General features: G+C 28.1%; 1 protein-coding gene across 1 annotated transcript in view; it reads right to left on the minus strand.

The window, feature by feature from the left end:
* Positions 1–19,229, minus strand: part of LOC129915573 (chaoptin) — a 46,180-nt gene extending 26,951 nt beyond the window's left edge. Inside the window, exon 1 of the mRNA XM_055995181.1 lies at positions 18,842–19,229. Coding sequence (XP_055851156.1) covers positions 18,842–18,856 — 15 coding nt within the window. The 5' untranslated portion in view covers positions 18,857–19,229. The remainder of the gene's footprint in view (positions 1–18,841) is intronic.
* Positions 19,230–24,109: the final 4,880 nt, after the last annotated feature.

Here is a 24,109-nt window from a genome sequence, read left to right on the forward strand (position 1 = left end):
ACCTTTTTCAAAAATAAATATAAATTAAAAAAGAAAAATATAAAAAGCCAAAACAATCAACTCTAAAATGTGACACAAGATATTGAATTACAACTTATGTGTATGACTAAAAGTCGTCAACAGACACACTAATCCTATATCTGCTTCTTTTATTATTTAAATTCATGTTTTTCTTATTAAAGCTTTTATTGTAAAAACCTGCACAGATTCATAATATTTCAATAAATCTTTGAAAATATACAAAAGATTGTTATTTCATCAAATAATAATAAATCATAAATGAGTATATTAATTCATAGTCATAGGTATTTATGATCTAATAAAATGTTAGCATGTTAAATGGCTTTTCGAAACAATTTCAACAAAATTTATTAAACAAAAAAATTTATAAAAGTTATGTCAACAGGAAATTGTTTGGCCTTCAAATGTAAATTAAATAGCCATTTTTCTTTTATTTGCCTGATAATAGTTTCCATAAATACGTTTAACTACATCAAAATATGAATTAATTCAATTAATCAATTAATTTATGCAAATTAACAATTAATTAAGCAGTAAACTATGTAAATTTGTAATTATAAAAGTTCTATGTAAAAAGGATTATTTTTTAATTTAATAGATGTATTTTCTTTCCTTATTATATAATGGGTGACTCGATAAAATATTAACCACAAGGAAGTTAAATTATTATCAAAAAAATGTGTAAATTGAGTGAAGTGGTAATAATATCTAACCACTGATTTGCAACTTTAGCAAAATATTTTACTTTTTCTTAACCTCAACAAAAAAAGATCTTCGACGACGTAAGCCATGGTTTACAAAGCATCTCGGACAAAACCACATTCTTTTCAACATCTCAAAACCGCACATCACTCTGTACGAGTACGTACTAAGACTAATAAATAAATTATTGCAAAATCTCCTTTGTATGAACCAAAAGTTGGAATGGAGTTCCATCAATCTGCACAAAAATGTTGAGCAATAGGCGCGTTTTTAAACAGATAACTAAACACTAGCTTGCCAACAATTATTCCATCGACCAAAAAAAAGGTAAAATACAAGAAAAAAAAAATGTAAGGAGAGACGTTAATTAAAACAAAAAAATTTTTTTACATCAGAAAAACCTCTTATCCAAAGAAACCTTCGGTAAATTTATTAACATACCGTGTTTGTACGAGTAAATACACGTACTTATAGTAAACATAGTACATAGATATATTAACTGGCCAATGACAAGTGGTTGCTGCAAGCTGATTGCCCGGTTTCAATATTTCTGACATTTTCGCTATCGAACAGCACATCTTGGCCACAACCAGACACCATCATTGGGTCAGTGGGGAATTTTTCTGTTTTCTTGTTTTTTCGATGTTTTTTTTTTTTAATGGTCATTCCGCGACTTCGACGACGATATTTAAATGCGCCTTTCAACCAGCCTATTCAACTTCAGGTGCTAATGGAAACAGGTACGAAAAAATAAACAAATTCAATTTAAATTTCGCAGTCGGAGTATTTTGTTTGATAATCACACATATTTGCTGATTACTTTTATTTGATGATTTCTTTATAAAAAAAAAATCTGTATCTACTTAAAACCATGCCTAGTTTGCATTTTCTTGTAGGCAAATATTTGCAGTATTTAGATTTTCGATAAAAGATGGGCAGTAATATTATAATTATATATTTCAACTTTCAAGCTTAGTTGGTTTACCAAATTATATTTGCAGTTAGTTTAACCAATATAAATAATAATTTTCAATTATAATTTATTGATGAGGAACAATATTTATCTTATTATAATGCTCTTGCTCTAGTTTTAAATAATTTTTTTTTTTATAAATCCAACATCAATTTGAATTTATGCAACAATACCCACATAATTATTATATGAATCTTCCTGTATTTTTTCATTTTAAAAACAAAAGAAATGCGGAAAAACCATCGCATGTGTGTAGTAATTTCCCAGATCTCATTTTCAAAAGTAAAAAAAAAGAAGAAGAAAAACAAAAATAAGTCAAATTTTGATCACGCTAATGCTTTGCATTTTTTTTTTATTACCAATTTAAGCAACTGACTATAAGTCTCGTAGGAATAGACTAACATTAAAATGGTACACATAGACATTTTTCTATAGTAACTCATCATCTTGTTCACCAAAAAACAAAAAAAATAAAGAGCTATTCTTTAGCAACATGTTTAACAGTTATATTTTGTATTCTACAGATGTTAACAGAGCTGTGGAAAATTTTTCATATCTCATTTGTTTTGCTTTTAGCACCACTTCTAATTTATTTCATCTGCAACAAAATCCAATAAAATGACACTAGAAATTTCATATATCAAGTGCATGTTCGGTTTGAAGCATTACATAAGTATATAAACTTTTGTATGTATGTAGTATACTTTAAAAGTAAACATATTGTTGAGTAATTTAAACTTAAAAATAGCTGTTCGTGGAATAAGAATTTTATTTAAAAATCATTTTCGGTTTTCCAATATATAATCAAGTTTTCAGGTCAGCTCTTTTGTTTTCTAACCTATTAAATTCTCTGCATTAGAGATCCCAAAAATTTTGAGTCATGCTGATCATTTATAATAATTTTCAAAAATGAGAAATTCTGTTCAGGGTTTTCAAGAGGGTAAGCGGTTCACAAACAGTTCAGTTGTAGGAAGAGATGAAAAGGAAAACAAGATAAAAAAGTAAGGAGCTACAGCCTAAACGGATGGACTGATTGCCATCAAACTTGGAATGTAACATTTTTTGGAGACTTTTCAGAGGGGTTTTTGAAAAAAAATTTTTTCGACCAAAAATATCGGTTCCTGTCATATACAAATATAGGAAAAACTTAATTTTCTCGAAAACGGCTCCAACAATTTTGTTAAAAAAAATCAAGTGTTAGTTCTTAAAAAAAAGATCTTTCATAAAAAAAATTTAGTTCGAAAATCATTTTTAACGATACCTACATGTCATGAAATCATACAAAATCATTTATATTATTTTAACACAATTAAGAAATAAAATTTTGAAAAAAATAATTTTTGGATTTAAAAAAAATAGATTTTTTTTTCGAAACATCAAATTTTCGAAAACGAGATACTGTTTTTTTTTTTAATTTTTGGTTTTAGATGTTGATTAGTGATTTCTACAAAATAGCATACCAATTTTATTTTAAAACTTTTTTTTCCAAAAAATTATCTATAAAAATATTCTTTTTTTGAAAAAAAAAATAGCTTTTACGATTTTCATTTTTTTTTCTAATAATGCATGTGAATACAACAAATTAAATTGCATATTTGTTTTGGAGCTCAATTTTATTTCAGACGTTATGTTATTCCTTTAAAAATGAGTTTTTTGCTTTTTTTTATTCCTTAGTAATTCCTATATAAAAAGTCTTAAAAATTTTAGCAACTTGAACTCTAAGAGCAAATTCGTGCATTTTATTTTAAATGATTTCAAATATTTTTTGTATTAAACATCTTAATTTGACTTGAAAAAAATTTTAAAATTTAATCAAAAGTATAAATTTATATAAGAATTTTGCCGTCTGTGTGTCCATCTGAACATACAGAAATTTAACTACAAATGATTTTTTTCATATTTAAAGGTTCGTTTTCGTTTTTAAGCTACTTGAACGGATATCTCCCATATAATGGGTATTTTGATAGGTTTAATCATCAAACTGTTTCTATGATCTGTTATTTAGACCAAGGTGTAGCCTAGTGAGAACAAACAGATAAAAAGATGAAATAAAACACCAATTTTTGTAGTTGTCTTACATCTTATTACTTTGTGAACAAAATTAAATTCCCTTGAGTTGAAACGTTAAGATTTCTCATGCCTTTGCAGGCAAACAAAAAGAGTGTTTATTAAATTAAGCGTTATTTATTTTCTATCCAACATGATCTCTTTTAAGATCGATAGATCGTATTATTCAGATCGTATCTTAAGTGTTCTCATTGTTAAAGTAAGTCTTTTAAGTAGTCGACTCTTATTGCTCTACCTGTTCACTTTGTTTATTATTATTAAAGAATAAAATAAAAACTTCTATTTGTCTTAAATAAAGGAAGTTGTTGAATTCTGTTGAAGGAATAAAAGTAATTTTATTATATGAAGTAGACAGATCTTTATCAGGATTAAAATCCAATACTTAATATTAGAAGAATCGTGCAGCCCCAAAAATAAAAAATATCAGACATCTTTTGAACTAAAAGATCTAAAATACTCAAAAGGGTCTTATTATCTAGAAAAAATATTGCACTAATATTTCGTATGAATTTTAAATTTAAACAATTTTATTGTTTATGGTGAAAAGATTGTGATGTTTCTTTTTGATTATTTAAAAATTTTGAAAAACCTTTTTTATTTTTTTTTCCCCTAACTACAATCTATATGGTGCAATAAAATAAAGATAAATATACCTATACACTATCCGTTTAAACTGTGCCCTAAATTGAATTTATTTTCTACAAAAAAAAATCTACGTACTTGCATGAACTAAACTGTAAATTTTTTTCATTATACCCATTGATTCAGAACAGATGGAGATAATGTACTTAAGTTACTCAATTTTAATTTTCAATAAAATGTTTAGGTTTATGGTGACGTTCATTCAGAACCGAAAATTTTTCATGGAACTCAAAAATTTACGGTGATTTATCGACATCCTAAACAATTATAATTTGCTTATTTTTCTATCGTTTACACTTCATCGAATGGGGTGAAAAATTAAAATAAATTATATTAAACTTTCAATATGTAATCAAGTTCGTCTCTCAGCTATTTTGTTTTCTATTGACTGTATCTTTTCTAAGAGTGCTGATCCTTACCTATGTTAAAATGGTGTTTTAGAACATTTAAATTGTATTTAGTCTCATCCAATAGTTAAAATTTATTTTTTAAATTTGAATCTTAAGCTAGATTTTTTCTAAGATTTTTGAGATTTTTTTTTTTCATTAAAAAAAAGTATAGTTTAATGCTTTAACAAAAAATTTTGATGACCACTTTCAATAGAACACTATTAAGGAAATACAAAGACAGTATATTAAAGTCAATAATTTGTTAGAATTTCAATCAAAACTAATAGTTGATTATTTAAAATTTAATTATTTCTTCCCGATTTCTATGCACCAAATAATTTCATATATAGTTCTTCTTTTGCACAGCACTTTAATTTATTTGCTTTAATGAACCTATAAATGTAGACTCCATGAAGCCACTTGATCGACCTGCTTCAAGCCAAATATAGTAGACGATGAATGAATGGATGGACGCATAAATGGATGGATGGATGGTTAGAGAGATACTTTGGTTGGATAGAGGCATATAAAAATACGAAAAAAAAAACAAAATAAACATAAAATGAAGAAATAAGAAAATAAAATGCATGACGATTACTTTGGAGAAGATTCCGTGTTTTATGGGAACAATGCTATGAGAGTGCTGATTGCGTTTATTTTGGTGAAACGAGTTTTAAGATATCTATCTTTTTGGTAAATATGTGTTCGTTATACAAAACAAAATAAAAACAAAAAGATTGATTCTTCTTCTCCCCGCACATTTATACGAATATGTAAATGAAATGTTTATCTAATATACCTACAGATGCTATTAAAACCAACCGTCACCACGGAAGGTAGGTTATTTCAAAATCTTCTTTTTCAACGATGTCACATATTTGGAAAATATATAATAATCTTAAGGGTACAATTCTCATACGTTATGATTTATGGATGTTGTTCAAAAGCCATCAAAAGATATTTTTATTAGCGAAATATTTGATAACTTTTTTGGTCCATTTGATTTGTTTAAGATAACAGTTTTGTTGCTGAATTGAATGTAATGAACGGTGCATGAAAAAAAGTTTATTTATAAGCATGACAGATTGGGTGTGGCTCAGTGTTATAGAGGCGTTGATTGTTCAAGTGAATTTCTTTTTGATAAAATTTTTGATTTAATCTTACCGAAAGCTGTCAATACACTAAGGCAATTACATAATCCAGTAGAAACAATGAAAATTTATTTGTTAACTTAAACATAATAATCCGGATAATGTTACATCAGGTGTTAAAGCGTGCTGATATACATACTGATAAATTTATATTAATAAATCAATTTCCTTAAAATATAAAATTTGTAAATTAAGTAGAAAATTAATATGATACCTAATTTCTAAAAGCAATTCGTTTAAAATTTAAGGAAATGTAAACTTCACGCCTTACAGTTTTGAAATGCGGATTCAAACAAAGTTTCCATAAGCCATCGACCTAATATATAATGCTTCATAAATAAAGAAGTTATGATCAAAAAACATAAAATGGATTTAACTCAAAAATGTATAATTTGGCTTCGTTATAAATTCATTGAACAAAAGAAAAAAAATTAATGCTTATACTATAGCAAAATCATAACGGGGAAGTTGATGTAACTTTGTCTGCAAGAAACATGCGTAAATGGAATTAATTTGTAATCTCATTAAGGAAGCTGAAAGGTTGGAACTTGGAACTAAAATCTAGGTCAGATTTAAATAGCACCCATTTAAAATCTTTCACTTCTTGGGAAAGAAAAATAATATGAAGCATGTGAGGTTTGCTATTAATAGCTGAAATTAAAAATTATGAGGTCTAGTTTGTCAAAATATTGAGGCAATAAAATATAAAGAAGAAGAAAACGTAAACAAGAATTTGTTTTTATTTTATGGACTTTATGAAATAAATTCAATTTGATGTTTTGTTTTTGACCTGTAGTCCAAAATAATGCGTTTTGCCCAGGCACAACAGTTGGGCTCATCAGTAAGATGCTGTTATATAGTTAACAGTGAGTTTTCACTGTAAAACATATAAATGTTGGTTATCATCAACTTCAAATTTTGCGTATAAGAAGGGTACAACAGCATCTTACTGATGAGCCCAACTGTTGTGCCTGGGCGAAACGCATTATTTTGGACTACATTTCAAAAACAAAACACGCAATAAAATATATATATAAAATTTGAGGTGGTAAATGGATAAGTCAAAATGAAAGACAATGTGTAAAAATGTTTGGGAACATTTTTGATTTACAAACACTAGTAAAAACAAGAAAGTGAATAACAAGAAAATAAAAAGGAAAAATAGCCAAAAAAAAACTTTTAAAAAAATGGAAAAAAAAACTATGGTTTCTAGCATTTTGTCACCTAAAGATTTATTTTGGCCAAAGTACATTAAGTAAATTGTTTAGGAAACGTTTTTCAAAAATAATTTTTTATACGAATGTTAAATAATAATTTTCCTTTTTTTATATTAAACAAAATAAATGTATTTCTCTACAGTTTAAAATTTTCAAGATCAAAATATTTTCTAAACATTCAATATTTTAGCTCTTGTATTGTATGACCAATACAAAGTTTATGCAAATTCATGCCAAAATACATCAATGTACCGTATCATCTATTCGGTTTTCGGTGATAGTTTAATTGATCTGTGGCCAAAAAGTACCTTGATTAAGCATTGAATTTTTCTAGACTATTGAGGTAGGTTTTTAATGTCCAAAAAATATATTTTTAAATCTTTTCGTCTTAAAACATCTATTCCGAGGAAAAAACCTTATTTGACTTGACTATTTTAAGTTTTTAAAGGATTTTAAACTCGAGAACGATCACTTAGTTCTCGAGTTGTAAAAATAACAAAAATTCGTAAGTTTTTCAATTTAAAATTGCTTAAGGGTGACCATGGTTTTTGTCTATGGCAGTAACTGTGGAACACACTGTTTATCAAATCAATAAACAATCAAGAAATAAAGAAGATATTTAAGAAATAACACGAAAAAGACATTATAATAGAAAGCGGGTCACGAGCACGACCGACGCACGGTTGTCCAAAATGACTTATCTCGTTGCAAAAATCATAACTTTTGAACGGATTGAGTTAGCGGTACAATTTTTTTTTTTATTTGAAGGACATTTCTAGGGCTGTTATACCAATGAATTTCAATAAAATTATTTCACAGGGTGTTTCGGAATCATCGGCCAAAAACAGATTTTCTTTAAAAAAAAAGTTTAAATTAAAATTGGTATGCCATTTTGTAGAAATCACTAATCCACATTTAAAAACAAAATTTCAAAAAAATACAATGTCCCGTTTTCGAAAATTTTATTTTTCAAAAAAAAATTTCAAAATTTTTTTAAAAATCCAAAAATTATTTTTTTTGAAATTTTATTTTTGGCTTATATTTGAGTTATATAAGTGCTTCTTCACAAAAAGTTTCGTTGAAATCGAATAAGCCGTTTTGGAGAATATCGGATTTGAAAAAAAACGGTTTTATGGCAGGTACCGTAAAAAATCCATTCGGTTCCATGCATTAAGCCGAATAGGGTATGTGTACCAATCAATTGTTGATTCAAAATAAAAATATTTAGCTGCGCATGCTTGCGCACTGCCGAGATTTTGTACTTTGAAAAAAAATGAAGGCAGAAGGAACAGATTTTCTTTAAAAAAAATGTTTAAATTAAAATTGGTATGCCATTTTGTAGAAATCACTAATCCACATCTAAAAACAAAATTTCAAAAAAATACAATGTCCCGTTTTCGAAAATTTTATTTTTCAAAAAAAAATTTCAAAATTTTTTTAAAAATCCAAAAATTATTTTTTTTGAAATTTTATTTTTGGCTTATATTTGAGTTATATAAGTGCTTCTTCAAAAAAAGTTTCGTTGAAATCGAATAAGCCGTTTCGGAGAATATCGGATTTAAAAAAAACCGTTCTATGGCAGGTACCGTTAATAATGATTTTCCAAAAAAATTTTTTTCATTAGAAGATAGACCTTGTTTTCAAACTTACATTTGAATTTTTTAAACAAAATCGTTGGAGCCGTTTTTGAGCAATTACAGCTTTACTGAAATTGGTGTATGACAAGTACCGTTATTTTTGGCCCAAAAAAATTAATTCCAAAAACACCTCTGGAGGGTCTCCAAAAAATGCAACATACCAAATTTGAAGTCAATCGGTCCATCCGTTTAGGATGTAGATCCTTATACAGACAGACAGACAGACGGACTTCCGGGACCAACTTTTTTGGCATTCTCTATAATCGTAATATCATGGAAAAGTGTAATCTGAACTTTTTTTAGATGTGAATTAGTGATTTCTACAAAATGGCATACCAATTTTAATTTAAATATTTTTTTTTTAAGAAAATCGGTTTTCGGCCGATGATTCCTAAACACCCTGTAAAACAATTTTCTTGAAATTCATTGGTGTAACAGCCCTGGAAATTTCCTTCAAATTAAAAAAAAAACTGTACCGCTACCTCAATCCGTTCAAAAGTTATGATTTTTGCAACGAGATAAGTCATTTTGGACAACAGTGCGACGCAAGCAAAAAAGGGAGTTCTTTAAAGTTAAATTGAGTATAACCAATTTTGATAAAAATTATGTAGGTATTTATTTTTATTTAGAATAATATAGGTACATATTATTATAGTGGAGTAACTAAAGCTTAAAAAAAATGGCAATATAAGGGAACCCGGCCGAACAGCCTGATTTTTATGATCTTTTTTTTTTTGATAAATAATAATTAAAAATACTTTAACCTCTATAGATTAAAAATTGCCGCTGTTGCCGTTTTGATTTTTAAGTTTAATTGAAGATTTTTGTGAACAACAAAAATTTGTTTTTCAAAATTTTGCTTAAATTTCATAAATTAATTTGAGGCAAAAAGATTGTCTACAAAGTTAAAGGAAAAAAATATAAGTGAGTTTAAACGATAGATGCAATTTTCTAATAAATTGTCTTCAAACACAAACAAATATTTGTTTAAATATACATTTTTAAAAAGCTAGAAGCCTATTCATATTATAAAATTAAAATTAAGTAAATTGAATAAAGGATTTTTGAAAAAAAAAAAAAAAATTGTTAAACAAAATTTAACATGTCGTTTTTAAAACTTTTTCGTGATATAAACTGCATTTATTTTTCAATTTTCTTGGCCACATTTATTAGTCTTTGAAATTATAAAAGGAAAAGTCAATATGTAGGTATTACAGTTTTTGAAAAAAAAAATGTAGGTAAAAGTATTTCATTTTCGAAGAACTTTTTACTTGCTCAATAGGGCAAGTATTGGTTTCGTGTAAAAAAAAAAATTCGAGGTTTTAATCAAAACTAACATTACGATGATGGAGAAGCCCAAAAAAGTGGGTTTCGTCATGACGTCCGTCGGTCTGTGCGTCGGTGCGTCGGTGCGTCCATCTGTACAAGTAGCTACAGCCTAAACGAGTGGACGGATTTTCTTGAAATTTGGTATGGATGTTTTTTTCGTAATTTCCAAGGTTGATTTTTTTTGTTTTTTAATATCTCGCTTAGAACGTATACCTCCCATACAAAATTTTCGAGTTATTGCAATTTTCTCGAAAACGGCTCTAACGATTTCGATTAAATTTAGCACACGTAATGCTGTATATAGTTCTAACATAACTGCGTTTTTAGTTTTTCTCAAAAAATACGGATAGTGGAAATATGGTCTTTACATTTTTTTAAATCGCGGATGTCGGCTCTTCCCGTACATCATTATGGAGTTATTGCAATTTTCTCAAAAATGGCTCTAAGGATTTTGATAAAATTTTGCATACGTAATATTCAAAGTAATTGCAGTAAAACTGCGTTTTTAGTTTTTTTCAAAAAAGTCAAGTAAAATAAAAAAAAATTTTATTTAACTAACATTTGGCCTCCATGCCGGCTCTTCCCCTACATCAACCAAATTTCTTAAAAATGTATATAGAGGCAGCTCTAATAACCTACAAGTAAGCTAACATAAAAAGGCTTTGAACTGCAAGAGCAAGTACGTGCGGCCCCAGTCGTGCATTTTATTTTAATAGATGTTTTGAAAAAAATGTATATTTTTTGTTTGACTTAACTTGTTTTTTTGTGTAGGCTATAGGTCGTTTTTGATATTTAATTATTTTTCGTCGACGTTTCAAGTGTGAATACACTCTTCTTCAGGACTATAATAATAAAATAATTCTAAAAAAATTATAATATATTTATAATAGATACTTATCTTAAACTTTTCTTTTCTTAAATTCTTTGTTATGGTTCTCAGTAAGTTTTTTAGATTTCTTAAATCGCTCAAATATTTTAAAAATTCAATAAAAATGTCTTGAAAAAGACGTTTGTAATCATTGAATTTTCAAAATATAAAAATTTTTTATTCATTGATAAGAAATTCCAAAAATTTTTTCGTTATCAAATTTAAGTGAAATTGAGTTGATTATAAAATTCACCTTGAGAAATAGTTCCTTTTAACAAACTGACTATAAATACTACTAAGCCCTTCACAATCCGATCTCCTATTTACATTATTGTCTGTATCTAAAATATGTAGTATTTCTAAAACCATTCTTTTATTAAAATGCTTCTCTGTTTGTAAAATATCTACATTGTTATAATCTGGCCTATGTCCCTCATCTACACAATGTAAAGCTAGAGCAGTTTTTTGTGAATGTCCGTTGTTAATATCCGATCTATGACCAGCTATGCGATTTTTGAGCTTCTGCATGGAAGTACCTACATAAACTAATGGACAATTGTTTATTTTTTGTTTGTTCAATAGCCCTTATTGTTGAAAGTAAAACAGCAAAAGTTTAAAGTTCTTATTTGCCAAATTCTTAATTATTTCAATGCAAAGCTTGTTTTGGTAACTCTTCTAAAAAATTCCATTTATATTTTTCTGATAAATATTTTATTGTTTTAATTTCTGAGAATAATTTTTAGATTTTTAAAATCTGAATAAATAATGTTTTCCCTCTCGAATTCTTCAAAGAGTGATAAATCCAGTAAGTGGAAACCCATAACATTATATCATATAGGATATGATTCTGAGTTAATTTTGGGAATTATTTATATTATGTTTCTTGCAGTAAATATCTTAATTAGGGTAACTTCGGGCATTATGGCGCACCGGGCATTATGGCGTACCTCTCAACTACCATACTTGCAATACTCGCATTTATATAAAACCAATGCAGAAACTTTGGTCTTCGTTGAATAATAGCCTTGAGAAAATCTCAGGTCAGTGCTATTATTTTTGTGCCAAACAAAAAAGAAAACAAAAAAAATATACCGGTTCTGGGTTCCAATGTAATATCGCTTTGTTTTTGTTTGTGTGTATCTCGGTAACTATACAGTGCACGTGTTTGTTGTGAAGAGTGAGATGCAAAGTACAGTTTTAGTTTGGTTACATAACTTGTAATATTTTAAATGAAGTAAGAATTGTGTTTGGTTTTTGGTGTTTTGTGAATATGTGTATATTTTGCAATATGGCGCAGGTGCAATAAGGGCATTATGGCGCTATATTATACCCAACTGCGCCATAATGCCCTTATGTAAAACTAATTTCAAAAGTAACTTACATAGTGTCTCTGCATTTTTTTAATTTGAAATTTAACTCAATTTAACGTAAATTTTATGAAAGTTATTTACAATCATATTTCAGAAATGCCGAATATACGTAAAAAAAGTAAAGGGCTCCGAAGTAAATGGGGTTCGCCATATTGCCCGTACATAGGGTAATATGGTTTTTTTTTTGGACTACTTTTAATTTAATTTATTTTTTGTTAAAAAGCTTGAATTTTTATTCTTAAATAATTTATTTATGTTACGTTTTTATGAAATTTAGCCCTGATTTTTCAATCGTCAGATAGACTATCAGAAGAATAAATGTCAATATAAAAAAAACTTTTATTCCTAGGAATAAGCTCTAACTGAGGTTTATCTGACTGTTGAAAAATTGGCCCTTAATAACAAAAAATGATTGAAATAAAAATTGTTGTCAGTAGTAAAGTTATTTGAGTTTGTGCTTAGGTATGCCATAATGCTTTAATTTACCCTATGTATTGTTCTTTTGTTTTGATCATAACTGATCAAATAAATTTAAAAACTTATTTTTGATTTTAACACTATGACTAACTCAACATTAAGTAATGCTTCAAATAGAATAGAGTCATGTCATGACATAATAAATAGAATATTATTGTAACAAAGCACCTACATAAGAAAAATAGGAAAAAAAATCAAAGCAATTCTGTTCTAATGCTAACGTTATCTATCATAAAATCTTAAAAATTTAACAAAATAATCACGTTCACCAAATGACAAAATAGAAACAATTCTTTTACTGACCATTGAAAAAAAACCTGATATCATCAAAATAATAAAATATAAGACAAAAAATTCTATCTTACAATACAAAGCAATGTCAGACAAAGGTGAATGGACAAAATTAATATACATTTTTGGACATCACATCCAAAATAAAATTATAAATTTGCATTTTTATTCAAAAAATATAATAAAAAAATTAAGTAAATAAAGTTCCACACCTATCATCAAAAAAAAAAAATTCATGTGACCACAGAATTGGCATTAAATTTTAGGTAAATAAGTAAAATCCCCTAAACTTGTTGTGTTTATTTAGTAAAGTAACAAAGAAACAACAACAAACACGAAAAACACTCTCATCCAATAGATACAAAATATACGAGAATGAGAAAGGCAAACGAACCAGTTTATCTCGCTCGAATATCGAATTTGGCATCATGCGCGTGGAATTCGAATTAATCTGAAATTCAATTTATTTATCTAAAATACAATTTCAAATCCCCCAAAGGCGAGGCTATATACAACGACGACCAAATGACTACAGGGACAACGACGACAAGTGACTAATTCGTAAAGAACTTAGCTTAAATCATAGAATGCAACGCGCAAAATAAAACCAAAATGGCAACGACTTTAAGTTCCGGTCCCTTTCTTTCGCGAATTATTGTTCGAAATTGTACGTAGACCAGCAAAACAGTACCCATGCCCAAGCTATATGTCGCTCCCTTAACGCTCCACTAGATCTGTTGTTGTTTTTTTTTCATTTTTTCTTTAATATTCTGTCAACTCGAACGTTAACAAATTAGTCTTGAAGTCATTTTACCGCAGCCGTGCTGACGGTGGTCGTGGCAGTGGTATGGCCTGGCTACTGGAGCGTTTCTTTATCGGTTCGTGTCACTGCTGCTATTGCTGCTTAGCGATTGGGGCGTTCGGTGGGCCGAGCTATGGTTGCGGGCGGATTTGCAAGGTATTAGACCAAGTAATAAAAAACTCAGCGCACGTTGTAATTTTCACACAAAACCCTCAACAAACTCATTGAACCGTTTGTTTTGTTTAGATTTTTTTTTTTTTAATTTTTCTTCAGAAATGGATTTTTTTTTGTCTTGATATTTTTTCAGCAGAGGTTTTTTATTCTTCTTGGGATTTCTGCTGATAATGAGTTTACCTTTTGCTTATAGGTAGACCTACAACAACAACTTTCATCGTTCAAAAGTGTTTGGGTTGATTTTAAGCTACTCGCTTGACAGATTTAGAATTGTAGGTCATGGGATGTAGTTCAGAGAGCGGATAAGACTAAGACTTGTGGGAATTAAATCATTTTGATTTTATACGCCTGAGACAGAGGTGCGATAATTTTTTTTGCCTCTAATGAATTATGAGAATTATTATTTTTTTTTTCGAACACATGAAGATATTTTTATAATTTGTTCGATGACAATGCAGAATTTTGACACAGTTATGGAAAGGTGACAAATTGTATGGGAAATTAAAGATTAACGTCTTTTTGCCGTCTTGTTTTTTTTTTTTTGTGGTCTGAAACTAGAATGGGCGTGCTTAGTGCATTTATTTATTCATGTAATTACACGGAGAAAAAAAGACCACCTAAACACAAGCGGATTACACATTAAATAAAACGGATCTCTGCATGTTTTTTTTTTTGCCAAGATGACCTCCGTCTTAAATTAAGCGGACAAATCCCTTTAATTTCTTCAATGAGTATGAAAATGAAATTAAGTTCACATTAAATTAAGTTCACATTAAAATTAACAGAATTTAAACGGATTAAACTAAATTTAAGCGGGAATCATATTGTTTTAAGAGGGTGGGATTTGAAGGTAGACATTATCTTATTTTAAGGTGCCCTTTTTTTCGTGTATCAATTCAATTGAGAGTAAAGGTACGGACATTTTTAGATTTACGGTTTGTTATGTTTTTGTTTTTTTTTTTTTTCAAAGAAAAAATAAGCTGGGATCCCAAAAGTGAGTATGGACCAAAAAAAAACTTCGTTTGATTTAAAGTCTTTGTCAAATATTTTTCCATTAGACAATAAGTGTTTACATGCTTTTGTTCTTTAACCCTTTCCCTGTAAGCCTAGAAAAAATGTAAAAAAAAAACAAAAAATAAACTGCGGAAGAAACCAAGCAAGGGTTCTTAAGTGCAATAGTGACATATCATTTCTATGGATTTTGGTACTAACAGCATAAGTCCATTTTTTAAGAAAATGAGTTAAGTATGCAGAACTATTAAAAAAAAAATCTATTTTTATTTGGTCTTAACACACCGAAAAAAAAAACCAATATCAATTTAACATTTTTTAAATATCAAATTAACATTTCTTAAATATCAGCCAAAAATGCTCTATAAAATGTGTTTAATGATATTTAAAATGTTAAAACAACATTTTTATTATCAGGATGATATTTAAATGTCACATTTTGGAATTTTTTTTTGATATTTTATTATCATTTTTTCATATCAATTTCTCATTCCAAATTATTGAAAAATATTAAATACAAAATTCTTAATGTGTACTAATTTAAAGGCGCGTTGTGTTTTTTCGAAGTAAAATGTATGATTTACTGATAAAATTTGATCGGCACTAAGATTTTACTTCACATAGATTGGGAGAAAATAACAAAACAATTATATCACCTATAATAGAAAAAATAATATGATCATTATTTTGTAAAGAATATTCCCTTTCAGTAATGTTTTGAAAAAAGAAAGAAAATTCTTTTAATAATAAAAATAATAAAAAAGAAAAAGAAAGAAATAGGTTTCATTATAATAAACTAAAACGTAAAATCTAGTCAACATTGATATTTTAATTGTCAAAGTGAAATTTTCACTGTCCACTTAAACGTAAAAAAATGTCAAAATGATATTTTAATTGTCAAAGTGAAATTTTCACCATCCCATCTGAAATTAAAAAATGTGAAAATGATATGATAAAATATCAAAATTGATATTTTAATTGTTGGACGACTTTTGTCACTGAAAAATGTTAATTTGATAGCTGTTATTATCAATTTTTTTTTTCGGTGCAGCATAACTCAAAGTAGGTATACTAGTTCCAAAGATATTCAATGGCCGTAACCACACTTAACTACTTTTTCTAAAATTATGTTTGATCATAATGGCATAACTCCAGCTTGTGCTGTTTTGACCGATCAAAAATGTTTAAATAAAAAATTGTTTGGTCAAAATAGCACAACTCAGTTCGTTTGCTTTTTTATCAATGATGAAAATGACGGGAAATATTTTAATCGATTGATTCGTTTAATAAAACAAAAGTAAATTGCGGTAAGTCCGAAAAATTTAAATTCTTAAAAAAAAACTAATTCCAATATTGGCTCTAAAGACACAACTCGAAATAATCTTATTTTTGAACGAAAAATAGTTTGGTCAAAACAACATATCTCTTTAAAAAATACAAATTATAACTTTCATTTAAAAATGTATCCTATTTCCGTGACTTTTTTTTGAATCAAAATTATGATCCGAAGGCCCATTTAGGATCATAATTTTAACTTTCATTTATTTAGTCAATTTCTGTCTGTTAGAAAATTTATCAGACTTTTGAAATTATTGACTAATAAGGTATCGTTGAGAAGCATCTTGCCTATCCGCTGGCTAATCGCTAAGTTAATTGAATATGGCGTTCTCTAGAGGCATAATTCATAAACAATTTGTTTTTTAATTTTTGTAAACTACAGAAGCTTTGTAAATACTTTATGACGAAATCCTAACCCTTAAATAATTATAATAAAAAAGTTCAAAAACTAAAACCTACAATAAGTGTATCACATCTTTCCCTGATTGCAAGAACTAGGTTACTTCATTTTCAATTTTAAAAATATTTCGGCAGAAAACATTTGTCAAATTCAATTTAAGAATATTGCAGAAAAAGTAGAAGAAATAAAAATACTTTCTTAATTTTTTTTATCTAAGAACCAAAGAACAAGACGTAAAAAATCAGCATTTTATTTCTTGCATTCAATTTAATATTTAAGTACTATTTAAGTACAGAAAATCTATTAGAAAAATATACTGATCTATATCTAAGCTCTACTGATAGTTTGAAAAGTGATCGTTTCACAAATCCATTCACAAATAACTCCTGAACTTGCACCATCAGTGTCATATCACTAAAAAAATGTATTTGTAATTTTTAATGCTTTTATCATTAGTCTTTAAGTTTTTTGTGCAAGTTATAATGCACAACCAACACTAACTTGTTCCACAAGCTCACAGCAGGTAAATAAAAATTCTTTTCATTGAACTTGAAACATCTGCGACTTTTTGTGAATTAGAAAAAAAAGATAAAATCAAATATGGAAATAATATTTTAACCACTTTTTGTAGTTTTTAACCGGCAAAATTTGGCATATTTATGCAAATTACAAAAACTGAAATCAATACCTAAACAAAAAACAAGTTCCATCTAAAAATTATTTAGTTCCGGTTTTATCCTTTTGTTATGGTAAATATAAATACAAATGCGTACTTACTTTCCGTTCAAAACAGTATTTTTCAATTGCTAAAAGTAAAATTTGTTATTGAGTTTAAAAGAATTTAAACCTTTAAAAATTCAAAATAAATGGAATATGTTCTTGTTTTGTCCATCAAAATGATCATCTTTGCATCCTTTATTTCATAAGTCTCGGTTTTTTTGTTCAAGAATAAATTAATTTTAAGTCATTTTCAAAAGAAGAAAAATATCAAAATAAAAAATTCTAAAAACCTTTTTTTCAGTGAAACCAATTTTTCGTAGGTACTTAAAAAAAAACTCGTTTTTCCTATTGAGAAAGTCGTCACCGTTACAACTTGACATAAAAAAACAATTCTAAATTTTTACCAAGAACATTTCTCACAAAAAATTGTAAAACAAAAATGTTCTCAATAAATATTCACACTTTTATTCCCCCTTCAACCACTCCACAAACATCTTAAGACAACTTATTAGACATCAAAACAGATTGTTTGAATAATACAGGTATCTTTATTATCCACCCACTTTACAAACATAAATTTTAATCAAAAGATTTATGTTTCTCAGTACTCCAGAGTATACAGATAAATAAGAAAACCCCCTTTGAATTATGTCGAAATATAGGTACATTAACTATATAATCCCGCAACAACAAATCGAACGCATTTGTAAACCTAAATTGGATTCGATTTGCATTTTGCACTCTCCTCTTAGCGATTGCCCTTGAACAAGTTGTTTTTTTTAACTGAACTCGCTTCGTAGTCCGACCAAAGTCCCCTTATGCCCCCTCTCGCGGCCAAGACACGCAATATAACCAAAGTAAACACTCGTGTTCCAAAGTTGAACTCAATCAGAGCTTAGATATTTATGTAGTTTAGTCAATACCATTCTATACTCCAGCAGATTTCCAATGGAATGTGATGCCAGTTGTGCCTATGTAGTGCACAGGGTGTAGTATAAAAGTATCTATAGGTATGTGCCTATATTTATGGATAAGTGGTTTGATTATCTTTTTTCCTATAGAAGGCAGTCTCTATACAGAACGGTGGTAAATGCTGATAGGTTTGATGATGGTGCTGCATTTATTAGGTATATATGTGGATAACCCATGGGCAACCTAACTGGTTTCTATGTTATTTTTTTTTTTATATTCTTCTAAGCCAGTTCTTGTTTTTTTTTTTTTTTTCATCGTTTTAAAAATATCTTTGACCATTTGCCACTTACCTCTTGTAAATTCATTGAATGAATTCACTGGACGTCCTTCGATTGTCTTTAAAGTTGATATAAATTTGTAAAAATATCCAAAGATTGTTGTTGTTGTTTTTTTTTTTTATTAAATTCCACCAAAAACTTTACATATTCATTTAATTTTTTTATTCACTTAATGAAAATCATATAGAATAGAATATGAAGAATTTCACTGAATAACGGTTAATCCAACACTTTTTTTCTCCTTTTCTTCTTCTCTTTTGCTTTTTTCTAGATTGAAGAAAAATCACCTTTCTAAGACTTTAACCACAAGATACACTTCACACACAAAACGAATACAAGCTAAAATCCAAAAAGTTATCCGCACCGCATTAAGATAGATTCCGTACAGGCCGACCGATTCTCTGAGACTAACTTTGGCTTTGTGTAGTCAAGATACGAAAATGTGGATGGCTTGAAGCAAGCTCTATTTCTGTGAAAGAAAATGTAACTTAACTGGTTTTTCGGTTTTGTTTCTATAGCACTCGGACTCACTCTCTGAGGCGGTCTCTGACGACGATGGGCAAAAACAACGAAGAAATTTATTGTGTTTTTTTTTTCTTATTTTCATAAAAAAATTAATGCTTTTTCTTCATTTCTATATTTTTGTATGCATTATAATAAATTGAGTCGATGATATTATGAACAGAAATTAAGAGAATTCTAGTTGGTTATTTAAGAGAATCTCAAATAAATTTATAAACACAAGTTCGTTGCTCAGCTCTTTTGTTTAAACAGAGGTGAAGAACGTTTTTCTTTTTTGGTGTTTGGTTTGGTGTTTCTATTGCGGTGCAATAAAATAAATTTTAATGTGATATAATTGGATATGCAATGAGTGTGCAACATGAATAATAATTAGGAATAATAATTTGTTTATTAAGGAAAAGGTGACAAATTGATATTATGATTTGATAATCTTGAAATTACTTAATAGAACTGAGAGGTTAATGAGTTATTTGATAAGCAGCAATGCAAGGTAGCATACTAATTTTTTTTTCTTCTTTTTTTTTTGTCGGAAATTGATAATTTATGAAACATGAAGACGAAATTATGGTAAATGATGACGACAATAATACATGCTGGATTTTTTTATGTCATAAAAGATTGCTATACGAAAATGTATGTAGCTAGAAATCGTAGAATCGAACATAATTAGAAAGTTATATGAACGCGATTCTTTAGTTAATCTTGCAAAACCGACATATCGTCCCGTTTCTGCGTGAACCACGTATCTACACAGCAAATTTTGTTAAGTTCTTAAAAGAAATGTACGTTTTTCTTTAAATTAAAAATATGAATTGAACAAAAGGAAATCAAGATGTTTAAGACATATTGATTGAGTTGTTTCTAAAGTAAAACCCTTGTATCTATTCTTTCTGTAGGTCTTAGAGCACTGTTTAAGAGAAAAAACAAATCTTTAAAAAAATGTAGTTACGAGGTTCAAGCAGAAACGGGACGATATATGACATTTTAGCAACTTCAAGCCATTATTTGAAATTTGACAGGTCAAACTGTCTCTAACCACCTCAAAAAGTACACTCGTTAAAATGTTGTGAATTTTTTTTTATGCAAAAAAAAGTATAAAAAACATTGTATTTTAGAAAAAGAAGTTAATATATGTATGCATGAAGTATTTCTTAGGCCCATTTGCTGAAACGGAACTTAAATCTTTATGTGAACCATAAACCCTTAAACTCTACATAATCGTTTGCACGAACTTCAAATTGTGCCATAAATTCCTCTAAGTTCAACATAACTTAGGGGCAAGAAATAGTAGAATCTAAGGGTTTTATGTTCTACATAAGAAATTTTAATTGGGCAAAAAGCCATAACATCCCTTAAAAAATGATTTTGTCTTTAAAATTAACATCTGTTATTAATTTAAGAATGGTAAACTCACTTTTAAACATGTTAACCATAGTAAAATTGGCCGCATAAATGTTTATAGAAGTGTATATCAATTATTTGTCACTTATTGTGACACACAAACACATTTACAAAAAAAAATCCTTCACATGAATAATATTTGTTCATAAAATCAGACACTCATTTTTTTCCACTTTCACTATAATTTAACTATTTTCTTCAATAAAAAAAACCACAAAATACCAAAATTGTTTAAAAATTTCAGCTTAATTGCTCAAAAAAAATTAAAATTTACTGACGTTTGTATCGATTTGAAGTTCTCAGCGATTTCTCGCATTAAAGTAAAACATTGCTAGGTTGAACATAAATATTTTTTAGAAACTTAAAATAAACTAAGAAAAATATAAAGGCTATGTTCTACCTACCTATGATTCAAATTTATGATCCGTATGAGCAAATGGGCCTTAATAATTTACTGTAATAAGTTGGCTTAGAACGATTTTAGATTTTTCGGTATAAAACTTTAATTCAAAAAAACCCAAAATGGGCAAAATGGTTTACTTAGTACTCGGGTAAAATGGCATACTTACTTTCACATTTTCATTTTTTGGTAGGGAAGTCCTGGACTGAGGAAAGCATCCAAAACATTCAAAGTTCCAAAAACTACAGTAAGGAGATGAGAAACCAACGTGAACAGCGTTTTGAATGACTCGCAGAAAGATTTGGGGTGATTAAGCACCACTTGTTCCAAGAAAATGGAAAAGGAGCCCTTTGACTCGATTTTTCATTTAAAATCACGGATGTTTGGACAGTGTGCCATTTTACCCGGGTAAATTTGATCAGTGAAATTTGTAGACGTCTTGAAAATTACAAAATTTAAATACTTTTTGGATTTTTTTTTTAACTTGAAAAGCAAAAAAATGTGAGAGTAATATATTAAACTTTGAAAAGTAGGTATATAGCATTTAAGTTTGAATGTTACTTAGTTTTCGAGATATGGGACATTTTCCTTAGGTGGGGCCATTTTAGGCCACCTTCCTCTACTAGTAAGACTTTTTTTTTTTGTAAATGGGACATAAATCTTAAATATTTTGAAAAATGGAACTATTTAAAGAAATTTGTATGAATGACTTCATTTATAGACAAATGTTTTTGGGTTATGCCTTATGTTACTATATTTGTGATTTTGAGAACAAAAACCTTTGGAATTCTAATTTACGAGAGTTTGTATGAATAAAAACTAAAAATATTATGATTTTTGTTTTTGTTCTTAAATTTACAAAAACCAAAGTTGCATGAGATTTATCATCTCCCCCTTGGATGGAAAATCTGCTGTTTTTCGTTTGGTATTAAAATACCTTTTTTGTATTACTTGTTAAAACTCATCTAACTTAAAGAATAATCAGGGGAACATAAGAACCAACATTTTTATTTGAAGCTCATGCCTCGTTTGGAGAGATATAATTATTGATTTTGGAACCAATGTTAATTGATGTTTCATGTTTCAAATTTGATTTTTGTGAAATTCTTTTATACATTTTGTCTATAATTCTGCATATGTATGCAGTATGTATGGTGAAAATATTATTAAAAGCTCTAAAAACTTAACTATTGCAATCTTGTCAATTCACTGATGCACAATAAACCATTTATCTTTATTTCTGTTTATATCTTAGATAAAAAAAAATGTTCCATATTTGCTGGGGAAATTAAAGAAAATGGAAAGGTACATAAATAAAGTAGGCATATATTTTCTTTCCTTTTTTTTATTTTTTTTTTTCAAATTTTTTTTTTCTGTAGAAATGTTATCATGCAATTTTTAATTGCATGATGTTAATTAGAGAAATACTTGTAACAAAGAAACACTCTAATTACTGATCATATGCTAGCTCTTTTGATGCCTCAAGTTAATTAATAATTCACATAAGAAATGCTTTCATATTATCTTATTTCTATTAACATGAGCGCAGCCAGCGAACATGGCAAAAATTATTCAAGCAAAGGAAGTGAAAAACTGTAAAAAACAAAAAAAAAACTTTCATTATTATAGTTTTGTTTTGCTTGTTTTTAATGTTGAAGATGATGAGTAGCTATATCACTTGTTAAGATGAGAAAATAAAATTGATTTTGATGTTGAAGTTTCTATATTTTTGAAAGGAAAAAAGCAATGTATGTTTATCTACTATCTTGGTTTAAATATCTATACAACACAGCGTCCCAATGCAAACAAATACATCACCAAATAAAAGAAGTAATCAGAAATCAGAATGTATTGTTTTGCATTTTTTTTTTTTTTGACAAGTTGAGTAAAATTTGGTGGGATAAATTTAGCATCTATGATGAAGATACATGCAACCTGAAGACACAATCATATTTCTACTGAAAATGGTTTCTGAAAGTACTCTTGTGATAAAATAAATCCATTAACAGGTGCTATATTGCAACATGTTTTTCAACTGCCACTGAATAACTGATTTGGAGATTTTGTGTTAGCTTAACGAATGAATATTTTTATTGATCACGTCTTTCAAAGTTAACAATTTATAATAATATCACTAACAACATTAATAGGACCGTTTATAAAGATTTTCTTAAAACTTCATATGTTGTTTAGAGAACTGTAGAAATATTTTACCAAACTTTTATCAAATTTGTTTTTACTTGCTGTTATTTTTAAACCAAAAATTTCTAGGGATGCCTATTTCATTAAAAACTATCAGTAGGTACATACCTTATGCAAAAAAATGTTAGAATTTTTCAGTAAGTTTTCTGGTTATTAGAATTTCTTGGACTAGATTTTCATATTATTCCAAATATTCTAGTGAACTTTTTAATCATATAAAACATATCAAAAAGTTTTGTGTCATTCTAGTCTCCTATTACTATACCTACTTTTCAAAAATAAAACTTTTCATCGTTTATTTTTTATGTTTTAACAAATATTTTTCCATATACAAATTAAAAATAAATAAAAGTTTAAAATTTAGCTTTTTGATTCAAAACCTTGATTGACAATGGAAGCAATATTTAAGGAGTGCGGTTTTTTTGACAGAACTCCTTGAAGCGTAGAATTTTGATCGTATGTAGGCAGTTAGTGAGTTTTTCCTTTGGACCGACGATATTATGGATGAATAGTATGAAAATAGATTAACACGTAATAAATGTTTCAGACTTTTTATGTACCTCACCAAAAATGTAAGGCTTACAATCCAGACTTCCCAGAATATAAAATGAAACATGGTTGTGACCGTCAAATTCTATAAGGTGATTAACTAAATCTTACACTTTTTACTTGCGATATAGGTACTATAGGGCAAGTTTAGGATTCGTAAAAAAAATCGAACTCGAGATAACAATTTTACATGACATTACGATGAT

The sequence above is a fragment of the Episyrphus balteatus genome, chromosome 3 (assembly GCF_945859705.1).
Source record: "Episyrphus balteatus chromosome 3, idEpiBalt1.1, whole genome shotgun sequence".
In the NCBI taxonomy this organism is placed as follows: domain Eukaryota; kingdom Metazoa; phylum Arthropoda; class Insecta; order Diptera; family Syrphidae; genus Episyrphus; species Episyrphus balteatus.